We start from the raw sequence: 17092 nt of genomic DNA, 5'->3' as shown, positions 1-17092 counted from the left end.
CAAAAGGCCTGCATGAGTGCGATATCTTGTGCATCAGTAGAGATATTATCATGATAATCATGCAGGTCCAAGATTTTTTCTTTCTTTTTTTTTTTTTGAGCAATTAACAACAATTCCATTGAAGGATACCAAAATCCTCTTTTAAGGGTAGTCCATCCCCATTCCCTTAACCCCTAATCCTAGTGGCAGTGGGATTTGATCCTAGGTCTCCGCTATAAGCCTACAATAAGCCAAATCTATATTAATGTTTTGTATTTTTATGGGGGTGTAGTGTTTTGTATAAGGATAGTTCATCTCGCATCCCATTAACCCTTAATCCTAGTGGTAGTGAGATTTGATCCTAGGTCTCCACCATGGTTTTTAAAACTGAATCGGTGACCGAATTGGTAAAGGGTCTGGTTATCGGTTCAAACGGTTCGATCGTTCAACCCGAATGATTGACCCATTCGGGCAAAAAATAAATTAATAAAAATTAAAAAAACTAAAAAACGGTCAAAACCATTCGAATGATTTGAATGTTTAACCAGTCGGCTCAGTGGTTTGCTGACCAAAATCAACAGTTTTAGAGAAAAAAGTGGTTTTGGGGAAAAATGGAATCGGTCAAGTGACCGATTCCCAGTTTTTCCGGTCCAACCGTCCAGTCCGATTCAATTTTGAAAACCATGGTCTCCACTACAAGCCTACAATGAGTCAAATATATATTTATGGGGTGTAGTGTTTTGTACAAGTATTAATCCATCTACCATCCAGCCATCCCATTAACCCCTAACCCTAGGACGGCGAGATTTGATCCTATGTCTCCGCTACAAGTTTACAATGAGTCAAATCTATATTAATGTCCTCTTTTTTGATGGGGGCGTAGTGTTTTGTACAAGAAGGTGAATCTAGGAGATATAGGCTCTTATCTTTTGGAGTGAGAGATTGGGATGATTGGTGAACCAACCTCTATACATCCAGTCATCTACTGACTGCAGTTAATCCTAATAAAACATGAATGTTTTTTAATTTTTGATGATGGGTTACACAACAAGGATAACGCTCCCCCAAAACCCTAGATCCCCACTACAGTGGGCTTCTCCAAGCAAAAACTCTGTACATTGCGGAACATTTCTATATGAATTTAACATACATGCACAAATGATATTCACATGCTTAGATCTCCTACCCACAAGAATCGTACCCATATTGAGAAGCTGAGAAACTCGAGTTTGAAGGGAAAGATTTTCTTTCTGTGTCCTTTCAACCGAACATTATAAGATATATATAGATGTAGAGTTAGCTCCCTCTTGCGATTAGGATACAAACTCCTACATGAACAATGAAAACCAAAACAAAGAACAACTAAGATACATACACCAGATAGGACTCATACAGCAAGAAGGATAAAGCTACGCTAAGAAGGCGCGGGCTCAATACCCCCCCTCAAGTTGGAGCATGTAAACGGGAAATGCCCAACTTGGCAAGAAGATGCTCGAATGGTTGCCTGCCTACTTCAATGTTCTTTCTGTGTCCTTTCAACCGAACATTATAAGATATATATAGAGGTAGAGTTAGCTCCCTCTTGCGATTAGGATACAAACTCCTACATGAACAATGAAAACCAAAACAAAGAACAACTAAGATACATACACCAGATAGGACTCATACAGCAAGAAGGATAAAGCTACGCTAAGAAGGCGCGGGCTCAATACCCCCCCTCAAGTTGGAGCATGTAAACGGGAAATGCCCAACTTGGCAAGAAGATGCTCGAATGGTTGCCTGCCTACTTCAATGTGTTTAGTCCTCTCATGGAAGACCGGATTCGCAGCCATATGCAAGGCTGCTTGACTATCACAGTGTAATCGCATAGGATCAGGATGACCAACTCCTAATGAATGCAACAACCCTTTTAACCATTTCAATTCACATGCAGTTGTTGCCATAGACCTGTATTCCGCCTCAGCCGATGATCTGGATACTGTAAGTTGCTTCTTTGTCTTCCATGAGATAGGTGATTGTCCCAATAATACAAAGTATCCAGTGAGAGAGCGTCGTGTCAGTGGACACCCGGCCCAGTCAGAATCACAGTAAGCATACAACTGAAGATCACTGTCAGCCGGAAGGAAAATTCCCTGTCCCGGGTGACCTTTCAAATATTGCACCACACGTAAAGCCGCCTCCCAGTGTTCTTCATGGGGGTTCTGCATAAATTGAGCAAGTACATGTACACAGTAGGACAATTCAGGACGGGTAATGGTTAAGTAAATTAAACGACCCACAAGCCTCCTGTAACTCTCTGGTTTCATCATCAGAGGACCATCTGCCAGAGCTAGTTTATGATTTTGTTCCAGGGGAAGTCCAGCTAGCTTAGATCCTAGCAATCCAGTTTCTGATATGATATCCAAAGCATACTTCCGCTGACAAAGGACACTACCTTTCTGGCTTCTGGCGACCTCCACTCCTAAAAAATACTTCAAAGCTCCCAAATCTTTCATGTGGAAGCATTGGCTCAGATACTTCTTGAATCTCCATATGGCATTGCCATTATTTCCAGAGATGACAAGATCATCCACATACACCAAGATGTTCAACTGTTCCTGCTTCCGTCGAAGTGTAAACAAGGAGTAATCAAATTGTGACTGGATAAAGCCATACTGTTTTAAGGCTGTCATTAGTTTAGCAAACCAGCAACGAGGGGCCTGCTTCAAACCATAAAGCGACTTGTGCAGCTTGCACACCTTGCCAAGTAGTCTTGAAGCGAATCCAAGGGGCATCTTCATATACACTTCTTCTTGCAGATCTCCGTGAAGGAACGCGTTCTGCACATCCATCTAATGCAGTTCCCAGTTTTTAGCCGCAGCTACTGCAAGGAATGTGCGGACTGTAACCATCTTTGCCATAGGCGCAAATGTTTCATTGTAGTCTATCCCTTCAACCTGTTTGTTTCTGAACATCACCAAACGCGCCTTGTGCCGCTCTATTGTGCCATCTGAGTGGTACTTTATCTTGTATACCCATTTACTTCCGAGAGCCTTTTTCCCTGGCGATAAGTCCACCACTGTCCAGGTCCTGTTGTTTTCTAAGGCTTCAATTTCCTTTCTCATTGCCTTTCTCCAACGAGAGTCCTTGACAGCCTCTGAATAGGTCTGGGGCTCATGATTAGCTGTGACAGCTGCTAAGAAAGAGTGGTGTTGCAAAGAGAATTTATCACAATTCACATAATGTGTTATAGGATAGGGAGTACCTGAGGAGTGAAATTGGCGAGATGAACTGGCAGAAGGGCTCAGACTGTGGTCGAAACACCATGTGGTGTGTATAACATAATCCTTGAGATGGGTGGAAGGATGCTTCACTCTATGGCCTCGTCCAAGTTGCTCATTCCCTGCATTCATTTCTTCCATAGAACCCCCCCTTACTGCATGCTCCCCTTCATTATTTTCATTCATGTCGCCTTGATATGTCTCTCTTATGATCTCACGAGTACCATTACCCCTTCCTCTCTCACTATCCTCTTCGCCATACTTTTCAGTCTCCTCCTGGTCATAAGCAAGATTACAATCATCGGGTTTGCGTTCGACTTGTTTTTCTTCAATAGCATAAGGAAATTCAGTTTCTAAAAACACCACATCCCTAGAAACAAAGTATTCATTATTTTCTAAGTCATAAACTCTCCATCCCTTCTTGCCAAAGGGGTATCCCAAAAGGACACAACGTCTGGCTCTATTGGCAAACTTGTCCCTGGTCCGATTCAGGTTTCGTGCATAACACAAACATCCAAATGTGCGTATATGTTTGTAGCTTGGTTTCTCCCCATATAACATCTCATATGGTGATTTACCCAAAAGGAGAGTGGAGGGGGTCCTGTTGATCAGGTAACCGGCTGTCATAACACATTCTCCCCAAAACTCAATAGGGAGATTGGCCTGAAATCTAAGAGCTCTGGCAACATTTCGTATATGTCTATGCTTTCTCTCGACACGTCCATTCTACTGCGATGTTTCAACACACGAGGTCTGATGTATTATACCTTGCTCAGAGAAATATTCCTTTAAGTAAGTAAATTCAGTACCATTGTCGCTTCTAACTATCTTCACCAATTTTTCATATTGGCGTTTTACCATAGTGAAGAAGTTCCACAGTGTTTTTCCTACTTCACTTTTGTCATTAAGTAAGAATACCCAAACGGCTCTTGAGAAGTCATCAACCACGGTCAAAAAATACGGGGCACCACAAGATGCCCGTACCGAGTACGGACCCCATAAATCACAATGAATCAAATCGAAAGTCCCTTTAGCATTGTTTTCACTAGAATCAAACGCACCTCTTGTCTGTTTGGCTTTTGAACAAACACCACATATCCTATTTCTACTATCACATCTAATGTTCAAATCAGGAAGAAGTTTAATTACTTTCTCAGAGGGATGACCCATTCTCTTGTGCCATAACTTGTATGAAGCTTCAACCTTTGCTTTGTGAACTTTGCTTGAGCGCGTACCTTTGAAGTAGTAGAGCCCTCCGCGTAGTTCACCCGCACCAATCACCATCCTCGAAGTGCGGTTCTGTATAACACATAATTTATTAGTGAATTGGATATTACAATTTGACTCTTCTAATAATTGCGACACAGATATCAGGTTACAATTTAAACGAGGAACATAAAACACATCTGTAAGCTTCATGTGCTCATTCAAAATGACGATCCCTTTCTTTATTGCGATAACATGCTTTCCATCGGGCAATCCAACCTGACAACTGATCACGGTCTCGGTATTACGCAAGAGGTTCAGGTTTCCTGTCATATGGTGCGAAGCTCCTGTATCAATTATCCAATTCATACCTATCAATTTCTCGTTTGTGCTGGGTTTGCAAGAATTCAACAGATTAAGGAAAGTGGACCACTATTCATTAGTCAATCCACTAAACGCAGTGTGATCTCCCTCTGTTGCGTGGGTCGGTTCAAAAGTTTGCCCTACCGCTTGTGCAGCATTCGCTCTCTGTCCGCCTCCACGTGCACGACCGAATTTACCTTGTGTTCCCTGGCCTCGAGCTTTCCCACTCCCAGTAGATCTCGGCCGGTCTCCCCACCAGTCCGAGTAGCCGATAAGTTGGAAGCAACTCTCGACCTCATGTCCTGTTCGTCCGCAGTTGGTGCACACTCCAGATTTCTCTTTTGTATCGTGTCCCGTACTTTTTGTGCCACCTTGTGCTTGCACAGCAAAGCTCATCGCCTCTTTTCTTTCTTCTTTGCTACGGGTCATGGTTCTCAGCCGCTCCTCTTGTATCACCATAGCATAGGCTTTGTTCAAGTTTGGCAGCAGATCGGTGCCCAAAATATTGGAACACACTGTTCCATATACTGAGTCATCCAAGCCCATTAGAAACTGATGAACTCTTTCTTCTTCTCGTCTCTTCTCCAATTTTGCAGCGATGTTGCAGTTGCAGCCTGCACAGACGCATGTTGGAGTTTGCTCATAATTAGCAAGTTCTTCCTAGATTTGCTTCAGTTTGCCATAATATGCCACGATTGGGAGACCGGCCTGTTTGCTAGTCGCAAGATCTGCCTTGAGTTGCTGAATTCTTGGCTCATTGCCCACTGAAAACCGTTCTTTGATGTCGTCCCACAGGTCCTTCACAGCCTCCATGTATGTGACTGTAGAGCGTAGGCTTGGTTCTATCGTGTTGAGGATCCATGAAACCAGCATCGAGTTTACAGTCCACCAGTCTTCCAACTCCGGTGAATCGTCCGCGGGCTGAGATATAGTTCCATCGAGAAATCCGATTTTCTTCTTGGCTCGGAGCGCCATTCGCATTGCTCGAGCCCATTCCTCGTAGTTATCTCCTTTCAATTGGACTTGGGTAATTATATTACCCGGATTGTCATTGGTCGCCAGGTAATACGGCGAGACTACCTTTCTGCTTACGCCCTCACCTTCATTCTGCTTCTCTCTTCCATCCGCCATGATCGGTCGACCAAAGCAAGATGTTTCCTTCTTGATTTTAGCGAAGAACAACTACCGGCTTTAATTGACTGTTGAAAAGAGAACCCTGCAGAATCCTCAGAGATCCGCTTCATGAGCAATGATCGAACAAAAGAACAAATATCACAGCCTCCAGTAATCGAAAGAAGGTAGAGTTCTGCAAACTCTTCAGCGATCTGCTCCACAAACAGAGGTTAGAGAAGATCGAACGAGCAAGTTCAGAAGGCGGTGCGGAAGTCAAACGAACCGGGCTATGATACCATGAGAAACTCGAGTTTGAAGAGAAAGATTTTCTTTCTGTGTCTTTTCAACCGAACATTACAAGATATATATAGAGGTAGAATTAGCTCCCTCTTGCGATTAGGATACAAACTCCTACATGAACAATGAAAACCAAAACAAAGAACAACTAAGATACATACACTAGATATGACTCATATAGCAAGAAGGATAAAGCTACGCTAAGAAGGCGCGGGCTCAATACATACATAACTATAGCTTCACATTGAGAACATCTCTTGTATATTTGCAAGATACTATTTATGGGGAGATGTTCTCACTGTGCAAGTGTAGTGTGTCTTGTGGCCTTGTGGGGAAGATTCTTGGCGGCAAGAGATCCCAATTGGACATTGACCGTGTGCAGCTGGATATTGTATACACAAAGCTTTTACTTGTAAGCATTATTTTAATAATTGACTTGGATTTGGAATCGCTTTGGCCACCAGTTTGGGTCGGCATTTTGACCATCTGGTTCGAACAAATGATATATTCCAACTTAAAAAATAAAAAAATAATTAAAACAAAAATGATCAAAAACTGTTATCCAGGTAGAACGGGTTGACTGTTCAACTGCTTGGGCCAGTGAGTCACTGACCAAATCAATAATTTTTGACTAAGAACTGGATTAAAGATAAAATGAAATCGATTGCCTAAATAGTTCCCAAGCCAAACAGTCAGACCATCTGGATCAATGACTGTTCAAAACAGTGCTTTATAGAGATTTGACTTCCTCCAACCCGAGTGAACGTGGAAGTTAGATTGAGGTCCTCATTACAACAAGCTAGAAATGTAACAAGCTAACCAGCACTTCAAACATGTGTGGTAAAAAAAAAAAGAATAAAAGAAGAATAAAACATGCATTTGTATTGTCCCTTCGTGATCAAAAGCTTCACCGTATCAACCAATGAATTGCACTTTGTAGTGTCCAAGTCATAAAAAAAGTCGTCATGGGCGCCATCCGTGCGACTATTTTCTTCAAAGCGCCCTAACAAACAACTTTTGCCACGACGCACAAACTCAAAACCTTCGATGTGTTGCTGTGGTCCCACCTTAATTGGATGAAGTGACGTCTTCGTTGGGCTACACCCATATATCGGAGGCCGTGATTTACGCTTTTAGCCCAGCGTGATCACCATATCTTAGCAAAAGTAAACTTTAAACATTTGCATAGACAGGAGAGGCGTTTCAGGAATTATATTAAAAACAGGGGGCGCAATCGTCAATATACAGATAAAGTAGAAATGTAAGCTGTGTTTGTATGGTGCTTGTCGGTTCCTCCCGGCTTTTCTTTCTTATTATGTACATTTTGGGCACAAAATTTTACATTCTGTGAACCGTGGGTTCAAGGAAAGCGTGAACCACCAATCAGAATCGGACACGTCGCTTTAATGACTTAACAGGGATTTAACGGAAATGCTGTATTAATGCAGTCCAACTAGTTGTATCGGCCACTAAAATACAAAAAAATAGTAAAAATACTTCGATCTGTCATTTGAACTCCCCTCCTACCGTCTTTCATTTGAACTTGGCATTCCTGTGACTAGACCACCAGTGACCACGACTGACGTCCGGCATTAGCATCCGGTGGAATTCCATTGCTTCTCTTACAACTCTGTTTCAACAGTGCCTTTTCTTGGAGATTGCAGCCTCTCTGTCTCTTTCTAATAAAACTACTGCGTTACCCGGCCAATCCCAAGTCAATTTTCAGCAGTTCTCAGGCTTTGTTACTGTGGACAAAAAGAAACAGAGAGCTCTATTCTACTACTTTGTTGAAGCAGAAATAGATCCATCTTCCAAGCCCCTTGTTCTCTTGTTAAATGGAATGGAGGTCTGCGATTCCATCTCATTCTCTCATATGGGTTTTCTACGTACAGATGAATTGCTTCACCCAGCTGTTTTCTTTTTTTTTTATTATATTCCTCTGTTTTGCAAAAGCAAATATGCTATACTTAAGAGACACCTGTAGAGTTGGGTTCTCTTATTCAACTGATACCTCCTCCTATGTCGCTATCGACGATAAAATAACATGCATGTCTAGAAAAACAAGGGGACAAAATAAAAAAAGAAATTTCCTAATCCAGACTAGCTACTATGCTAAGACATGGGCTCTATGCAAGTATTAAATTCTTCAGTGTTCTGAAACTTTTTTGCATTTGCTTTCTTAAGCCAGTGATAATCTCGTGTTCTTGCAACGGTAGTTTCTCAAGTTCCCACGGTATAAGCACAAGGATCTATTCATAACTTAGGAAAGCTACGCAGTTATTTTGTTGCTTCAAAAACAACTTCCATCTCCTGTGACTGCAAGAAGCACAAGATTACTGTTGTTCCGATGAATGCTGACCGGTGACCGCCGGTGTGAGCTGCTAAGGGTTGTTCGATCTATTGCAAATAGAAAAGCAAAAATAACATTAGGTTTGAAAGAAGAAGAAGGGAAGAAGAGGAATGCGAATTAATAATGGAATCCACGAGGAGACTGGAGAGTACCAGCTGGAATACTTGCCGCCGTTCCGCGGCCACGAACGCCGGTGTAGTGAGTGGCCGGTGAGATGCTTAGGTTAGGGCTCGGAGGAGTAGGTCTCGAAATGGGGAGGGAGTTCGAATGACCTTATAAGGAATTATTTTGGGCTTTTTGTCTTTTTGTGAATGGTTCAATCGAGTTTGTTAAGCTAACCGCTAAACACCCGTTAACGTGATCATTTGCTCATAGTATATCGACGTGTTAGATTTCTATTGGCGGGTTCACGCTTTCCCGTGAACCCACGGGTTCACAGGATGCGAACTCTGACCCATGAGCCCACCAAAATTCATTCTGTAAAAACAGAGAAGAAAGAAAAAAAGTGGAGGCCGGAGAGAACCAAAAAGAATATCTTGAAGATATTATGCGGAGGATGATTGTGTGGCCTTGGCTCGACGCTCCCGCCCTCTCTACTTCTCTTCGTTATCTCTTGTTTCTTCTCTGATTTTTCCATCGCTCTCTCTCACTATTCTTCTGCTTGCCACGCTCTTGTTGTGCGGAATTGAAGATCTGAAATCGAGAATGAAAGAAATGTGAAAACAGAGGGATTGAAGGTCCATCTTCGTCGGTTCAAGTCGAAGCTGAAGAATACAATCGAGTATCCCCTGATTCTCAGCTGGAGTAGTTCGTAACCTCTCTCCACTGCTCGTTTCAGGCGTTCCGACTCGGCGTCGTTGATTCCGTTCTAGTTCTTTCTATCGTCCATTCTTTTGCTTGCATGAATCGATAAGATTTTTTATGTTCCCATGCTTCGTTTTAAGAATGGCTTCTGCTCCTTCCATGTCAGGTAGGTCTGCTCTCCGAGTTTTCAGGGGAATGATGCTCTGTCTTCTTGGTGAATTTGGTTTCTAACTCTTTTTATTGTACGGGCAATTGGTTGATGATGTTGTAGTATCTGTCCAATGCGTGAACCTCTGTAAGCTATCAAAAGGGGATGGCTGTGGAAGATATGAGTGTAGCGTCCTCTCTTGTGCGTGGAAAGCTCCCAGGGTCTTGACTGGGTCACTCGCCAGCACAGCTCATTCCCCTTATTATTCTTCTTCGCTGGATGGGCGAATTAGAAGAAGAAGCCGGACCAAATCTGTGAGTTTCTTTCAGTAAACCCTAATCCTTCTAAAGCAAAACAACACAATAATGATAACGACGAACATTATAGCCGCTAGGCATTTGAATTGTGTACTATATCTAAACCATCTTTAGCATTCTTCTCTAGTATTTTTTTTCCTGAGACGTTATTTAGTATATGTCCTTTTTTCTATAATTTTACCTCTTTGTTTCTTAATTTAACTTTAGTCAAATCAATTGGGATAAGTATCATTGGTTTACATGAAGTTTTGCTAGCCCAACAAGGGTTCTGTTTGCCGAGGAGTTAGAGCAAAACTGGGGCTAAAACGTCAAAGTTGAATGGCATTGGAAGTCCTCCTTTGATGTATGAGCTTGTGGTGGGAGAATTCTGCATCTTTGTGGATTTTCTTCGGGTTAGAAGATTCATCATCACCATCACCATCTAAGCCTTGTCCCCACTGTATGGGGTTGGCTACATGAATTTCACCATTCCGTTCTGTTTAGGGGTGAGAAGATTATTCCATTTATTTGGCAAGTCTTCACGGCCAAGCACTTGACAAACGTTGAGAGAGAATAAAGTGGCCAATTATTTTTGGACCATGCAGAGTTGGAAAAATAGAGCCTTTTCATGTTCATAGCCTCATAGGCACTTTGAATAAAATACAGGGTTTCAAAAGGGACTCAGACTGTAGAGACAAGATCATACTCCTGATGGAATTTGGGATTACTAACTACTTTGAAGGCAAGAATATCATATCTGGCACACATGAAGGAAGTGGTTTTGTATTCAGGGAGGGTTTGCATTTCGAGCATACTAACTACTTTGAGGGTTTGCTATTAATTGTGCAATGGACACCATCCATGATTCTGACTTTGCTGCATTTCCCCCTTGTGACCAAAAGCTTCAGTCATGTAAGGAAAAATCTGTGCTTTGTGCTGGGACTCTGGATGAGTTTTTTTTTTTTTTTTTTTTTTATGTGTGTACGGGGGCCATAGTACCATGCTTGTTGACATGGATGACTAATGAGAAATGATGAAGAAGTTTGATACCCAAAACATATCTCTCATGCCAATGTCCAACTTTGAAGCAAGGTTTTAGGAAACTATTGATAGCCAAATGGTGTACTCTTAATTAATTTTGATTCCATATATTGGGGTGCTAGCTCATAACCCTATTTTTATTGATAAGTAAAAATTCATTAAAATTCCATTAAATCAATAAGGATAAGCAACTGTTACAAGCTTCCCAGAGGAAGGCACGAGGTGCAGCCTCACTCTTAAAGAAAAAACAGCACAAGAATTACAAATGAGCCCAATAAAACTGATCCCTAATTACCCCTTTCTTAGCTAAGGAATCAGCCAAAGCATTAGCCTCCCTCCCCACCCATTGTATAATCAAACTCATCTGTTGTGTTAACCATCTGAACTTCTTCATTTCATCTTGATAAAACCATATCACCGAATCTGGATCTTTTAGCCAGCCCACCACCACCTTGGAGTTCCCCTTCAATCACTAGGTTCTCCAAGTTCATCTCTTTTGCAATCTGAACACCTTGTAGGACTGCATAGAGTTCAGCCTTTATAGAGTCTCGATTCCTGACAGGCCTTGAATAAAGTGCTACTATATTCCCTTCCTTATCTCTTATGACCCCTCCAATTCCCGAAGGACTTGGGTTGCCTTGATTGCTCCCATCAAAATTTAATTTCAAAAAGCCTTCAATGGGTGGTGCCCATATCAACCTTGTTTTATCCTTCTGTGTTGAACTAGAATCCATTGAAAACCAGTTCATCCAAATATCATCAAAGGAGAACTGTCTAAACAAATCCAAAGTTAATAGCTAATGTATAACCCTAGTCATTACACAATCCATAATTTGTTGTCTGCTTCTCTCCTTCTCTTGGAAGATCCTAGCATTTCTTTCTGCTCATAAGGTCCAAATCACTGCTGTTCTAGTGCATCTCCAAATTATTCTTCCCCTTCTCTTCGGCCACGCAAAAATAGATGGATCAAACAACATCTTAATCTCCATTGGCATGTTCCACCTTCACCCAAACAAAGAGAAGAACCAATTGCAAATATCTACAACAAAGGAACAGGAAATTAGTAAGTGGTAACAAGATTCACCATCAGATTTACAAAGAGTGCACTAGTTCGGGAAATACACAGAAAAGGCATATCCTTTTACAAGTAATCCAGACTGTTAACTTTCCTATAAACTACTTCCCAACAAAAAGCCTTAATTTTAGGGGGAATAGGTTGACACCAAACTTCCTTAATAGGAAAGGAATGGAGGATAGGAGACTAGAAAAGAGAATTAAAAAAGAGGTACAGGAAAAGAAACCTTTAGAACTTGGGCACCAAACCCTTCTATCCGGGATAGAAGGCTCTAAGCAGACTTTCAAGAAAAAAATAAAAGCTTTGACAAACAGGTGATTTCTTCATCCCCTTCGAAATCCAAAATCCCAATTATGACCCAAAGGCAAGATAGGAGGGGTTAAAAATTTTGAGATACTCTCATTTTTGTACAAGGAAATGGAATATAAAGAATGAAACAAGGTCCTTCAGAGGCCAGTCACCAAACCATATGTCTTCCCAAAAGCGAATTAAATTCCCTAAACAGGCATCATATCTGGTAAACCTGAGGAAATGAGGAAGGTCGCTATGGATTAAGGTGCTGCCAAAGTAGCCTGACATGATACACCAGCATATTTATCAAAAAAAAAAAGATACACCAGCATCCCATCCATTCTTCAATTTCCCATGAATATTTTCCACCACCTCGTGTGACAAGTTTTCCCTTCTAATGGCCATCTCCATAATCACTTCCCCAAGAGAGTCATATTCTTCTTTCTCACATTCCCAATTCCTAAACCACCTTCTTTGAAGAGAAAGGTAAAGTAATATATTAGACAAAAAGCAAAGCCATATCTGCACAACAAGGAGCTGTGCAGTGCCCAATCAAGAACTGTACATCTTCTAAAATGTATACCCTGTGTGCATAGATATGAAAAGACCTCCAGAATTACAAAAAGAGCTATATGGTCTATTCCTGGAACATTTATGTGTTCCCTACCCATGAGTACATCCTACTCCAAAATCCTTTACATAAATTTTCCTCTATAACAAACTTATTTTCAAACAGCCTTTTGTTTCTTTCTGTCCATATTGTTTTTTTGATCAATAACACTTTCATTAATTCATCAGTAGAAAATTTACAAGTGGAAGACAAACACACTTATCTTCCAAGAGTCACAAAGAACTTCAAGAAAGGAAAGAAGAAAATACAAAGATACAAGGACACTAACATTACAATTTAGCCCAAAACAAGGAATCCCTTTCTGCCCCTTGTTTTGCTAAACCGTCAGCTAGGGAATTAGCTGATCTCTTAATCCAACATGTCTTAATTTCCACTTTCTGTCCATATTGTCCAAACCACTAAAGCTGGTCCTACTCCCCAAATGACCTTTCCTTCTTTAGAAAGGCCTTTCAAATGCCAACTCTGCAGCACTGCTAATAGATTTTCTGGGAAACAGAACTGAGCTTCAAACAGACCCAAAAACTTTGCCCAAAGGATTCGAGCAACTCTACAGTGGATCAATAGGTGATCTGAATCTTCAGAAGCTTCCCTACACATTATGCAAATGCTAGCCCTCTCCTTGCTCAATACTGTTCCCTTCTTTCTTGCTTTTACACACAATCTCCACTTAATTAAGTGATTTTTTTTTATTTAATGTTTGCACCTTTTTTATTTTGTTTTAATAAAATTTCTTCTTTTACTGAAAGAAAAAATCTCATGCCCTTGTTAGTGGGAATAGGAATATGGAATACTAGAAACATGACTTGAGCCTATAGCCCAAATGCTTCTGTAACATTCTTTCTTAAATACTTAAATAGGTTTTCTGTATCTGAGTTGGTGGCTTTCAGCCATCTAGATGGATGCCAAGCATTCAAGGCTCTGCAGGAGTCTGACACATTGATCTCTAGAAATCAAGGGAAGGGGTTATTACTGGAAATTTATTGTTTCATGATCTTTCTTGGACAATCCCTAAATCATATTAATGCCATTTAATAGTATAAAATTATAGATAATAATGGATTGAACATGAACAAGGAAATCTCCATCTTTTGCTATATGTTAACATAATAGAATTGCAGAATTTATAATGTTTCACATATGTGCTAATGTGGATATTGTAGTGTTACCAGAGATTTGAAGCCCCAGAATTTGGAGACCGGTACTTTCCAGAAGCTGCTGAGTTCACATGTTCTGGAAAGTTATGCAGATCAAATATGCTTCACATTTCTTACAGAAGATGGCAATTATATTGTTCTTCATCCTTTTCTTCAGAACCCTCTGATATAATTTCTCCTGAATCACTGTGGGAGGTGTGATGCTACTCTTGAAACATTTTGTATGCTTTTTTTTTTCTTTTCTCTCATCTCTAAATCATCTGTCTCTGCGTCTTTGGTAGTCTGGTTTTGAATACAAACTTTTACTGCTTTTACTGTTTAGTGTGCTTGTATTTCATTTTCAATACTAAATACCAAGTACTGAAGCTGTTCTCTGCTGAAGTGTCTGCCAAATGTTGTTTTTTTTTTTTTGTACCAAACTGTTCTAAGAATCTAAAACTTAAGTGTTAACTCTAGTACTAACATCCACTTATCTGGAGAATGAGTTGCTAATTTGGAATGTTATACGTGGAGTTTTTGACATTGTAATTGTAACATGTGCTCTCTTAACTGGTTTGAACTTAAATTATAGAATGACAGTGGGTGTCTGGTTTGCATAAAAGTGAGTTGGTGGCAATGGGGAGGTCCAAGAGTTGGCACTTTGGGTGGACTTATGGGGTTGCAAGGTGGGCAAACTTCAAAATACTTGGGCATTCCCTTGGGTGCAAAGTGCAATTCCAAATCAATTTGGGAACCTACAGTGGAAAGAATTGATAAAAAACTAGCATCTTGTAAAGCCAAATTCCTCTCGTGGAGATAGGTCACCTTGGTAAAATGTATTCTTGTCCTCTCTCCCCATGTATCTACTCTCAATGTACCCAAGCCTGGCTGGAATGGTGGTTCTTGTCGAAAAGAAAATGAGGGACTTCCTATTGGAGAGATTGGAAAGAGGAGGAAAAAGATATCATTTAGTTAATTGGAACAAGGTTTGCAAACCAAGAAGACCCTAAGGAGGCTTGGCTGTGAGGAGAATAAAGAACATGAACATTGGTCTCTTGGGAAAATGGTTTTGGAGATTTGGGGAAAATCAGGGTGGTTTGTGGAGGAGGGTGGTATAAGCTAAATTTGGAGATAGAGACATTGGCTGGGTCCTGGGAGCCTCAAATCAGTCTTATGGATGCTCAGTTTGGAAGGGAACTGAAAAATCTTCCAAGGTTAAAAACTTCGCAACGTATCGGGCTGATACGGCTCGATACATATCGTTCCGACAAGAGCTCTATATGCGGAATATGTAGAAATCATCTGTTTTGTTTCTTTTCGTATGAATCGCACCAATACAGGCCCGTATTGGGATGTTTCGGCTCTGCATTGGCTGATATGGGTCCGAAACAGTCTGATACACTTGATTTTTTTCGGATGTCCTTCATTCATTAATCTCTTTAATTATTTCCATATTTAATTCTAACTTTTCTTTTATTAATTAGTCAATTACTCCTACTTTAAATTTAAATTTGAATTTTAGCACCTAATTCGAAATCTCATTAATTCCACTAATAAATGATACTCTCTCATTAATTCTGCTAATTAATGATCCCGTCTCATTAATTTAGTTTTGTTAGTATAAAAACTACAGACTTTAAACAATGGCAAGATTCAAACCTTAGTCACTAGGTTTTAACAACCATAAGTCACCACTAGGCCATGCCCATTTGTTTGTTATGGTCGTATGCATTATTATTTTTAAGTAAATTTTCTCTTTTCTTAATGGATATTTATTAATAAATGCTAGAATTAATTATTAAAATTTATATACTAATAAATATTAATATAAATTGATGTACACACATAACATTTATATTGGTTATTTGAAAATTGATGACATAACATGTATACACATCCATCATTTTTCAACAGTTATTAATTGTAATTATTTACAATTAAGTGATTGTAAATATGGACTTTTACATTTAAATAACTTATTTACAATCATTTAAAACTTGTAATTATTGTTAGTAATATATTTTTTAGGATATATTTGAATTTCCTAACATATTTATACGTATCTTAATTTTTCACCTATATCTGTGTATCCAAAGCGTATCCCAATACGTCTCTTAAAATTGTCTTTCCGATACACCTTGCATTTCCAATACTTTGAACCTTGTATGAGTCTATGTCGGAAGCATTCCCTATCTTATTTGAGCTGGCTGTTGACTAAGATTCCAGAGTTGCGGACTGTCTACAATGGCAGAATGGAAGTTTGGTGTGGTCCCCGAAGTTTAGAAGATACCTGATTGATTGGGAGGTGGGTGCTTTGGTGGAATTGTTACATTTATTATATAGCACACTGGTGGATTTTGGGAGCTCAGATAGGCTGTGGCAGTGGGAGAGGTCAGGAGTTTTTTTTTTTTTTTTTTCTTGAACTCTTTTCACAATGCATCTGTTGGTTCATAAGAGCATTCAGTCCCAGTTAAAATCATTTGGTGCAAGGGAGTTCCTACAAAAGTAGCTTTCTTCATTTGAACTGTGTACTTGAACAGAATTCTGACTAGAGGCAATCTGGTATGGAAGGGTATGGTTTTGGATTCAGCTGATTGGGTGATGTGTGCAGGGCAAGTGGGCAACCAAATCAGTGAATCGCCTGTTGCTACATTGCAGCTTTTTGTATGAAATTTGATCTAAGATATGGAATTTGTTTGAAGTAAAGAGCTGTTGTCCAGGGTCAGTAGTGGAGTTTGTAAAGGGTTGGAGGGTTGAAGGACTGAGCAAAAGAGGAAAATCGGCTTGGAACTTGATTCCTGCTGTTTTTTTTTTGTGTTTGTGGCAGGAAAGAAATGCAAGAATGTTCAAGAACAAATGCAGATTGGCTGAAACAGTTTTTCAGAAGGTGTTGGGGAAGATGTTTTCATGGTTGGCTACACATAGGCTATTTAAGAATATAGATTATAATTCCTTTTTTGCATACAAAAATCCTTTTGTAAATCAGGGCTTGGGGGTTTAGTGCTGCAGGGGTAGCCTTTTGTATAGCCTCTGAGTACAGCTTCTTGTTGTACATGATCCTTTACTTTCTATCTATCAATATAATACTTTACCTTCTCTCTCTCT

The 17092-nt window shown here is 40.2% G+C and overlaps 1 protein-coding gene across 6 annotated transcripts in view; it reads left to right on the top strand.

Moving 5' to 3' along the window:
* The first annotated feature begins 9075 nt into the window (after positions 1 to 9075).
* LOC104606209 (putative GTP diphosphokinase RSH1, chloroplastic) overlaps positions 9076 to 17092 on the top strand; it is a 41122-nt gene continuing 33105 nt past the window's right edge. For 3 of the 6 annotated variants that reach the window (XM_010271303.3, XM_010271301.3, XM_088903124.1), the window contains exons 1-3: positions 9140 to 9538; positions 9644 to 9834; positions 14015 to 14203. In XM_010271303.3, coding sequence (XP_010269605.1) covers positions 9490 to 9538; positions 9644 to 9834; positions 14015 to 14203 — 429 coding nt within the window. In that variant the 5' untranslated portion in view covers positions 9140 to 9489. Of the gene's footprint in view, positions 9539 to 9643; positions 9835 to 14014; positions 14204 to 17092 lie in introns of all 6 variants that reach the window. The other 3 variants (XM_010271302.3, XM_088903122.1, XM_088903123.1) reach the window with 2 other exon arrangements.

Source organism: Nelumbo nucifera, chromosome 4, assembly GCF_055504915.1.
Source record: "Nelumbo nucifera cultivar China Antique chromosome 4, China Antique-T2T, whole genome shotgun sequence".
Taxonomy (NCBI): Eukaryota; Viridiplantae; Streptophyta; class Magnoliopsida; order Proteales; family Nelumbonaceae; genus Nelumbo; species Nelumbo nucifera.
The sequence above is the reverse complement of the archived record's forward strand: the minus strand, read 5'-3'. Positions and strand labels throughout refer to the sequence as shown.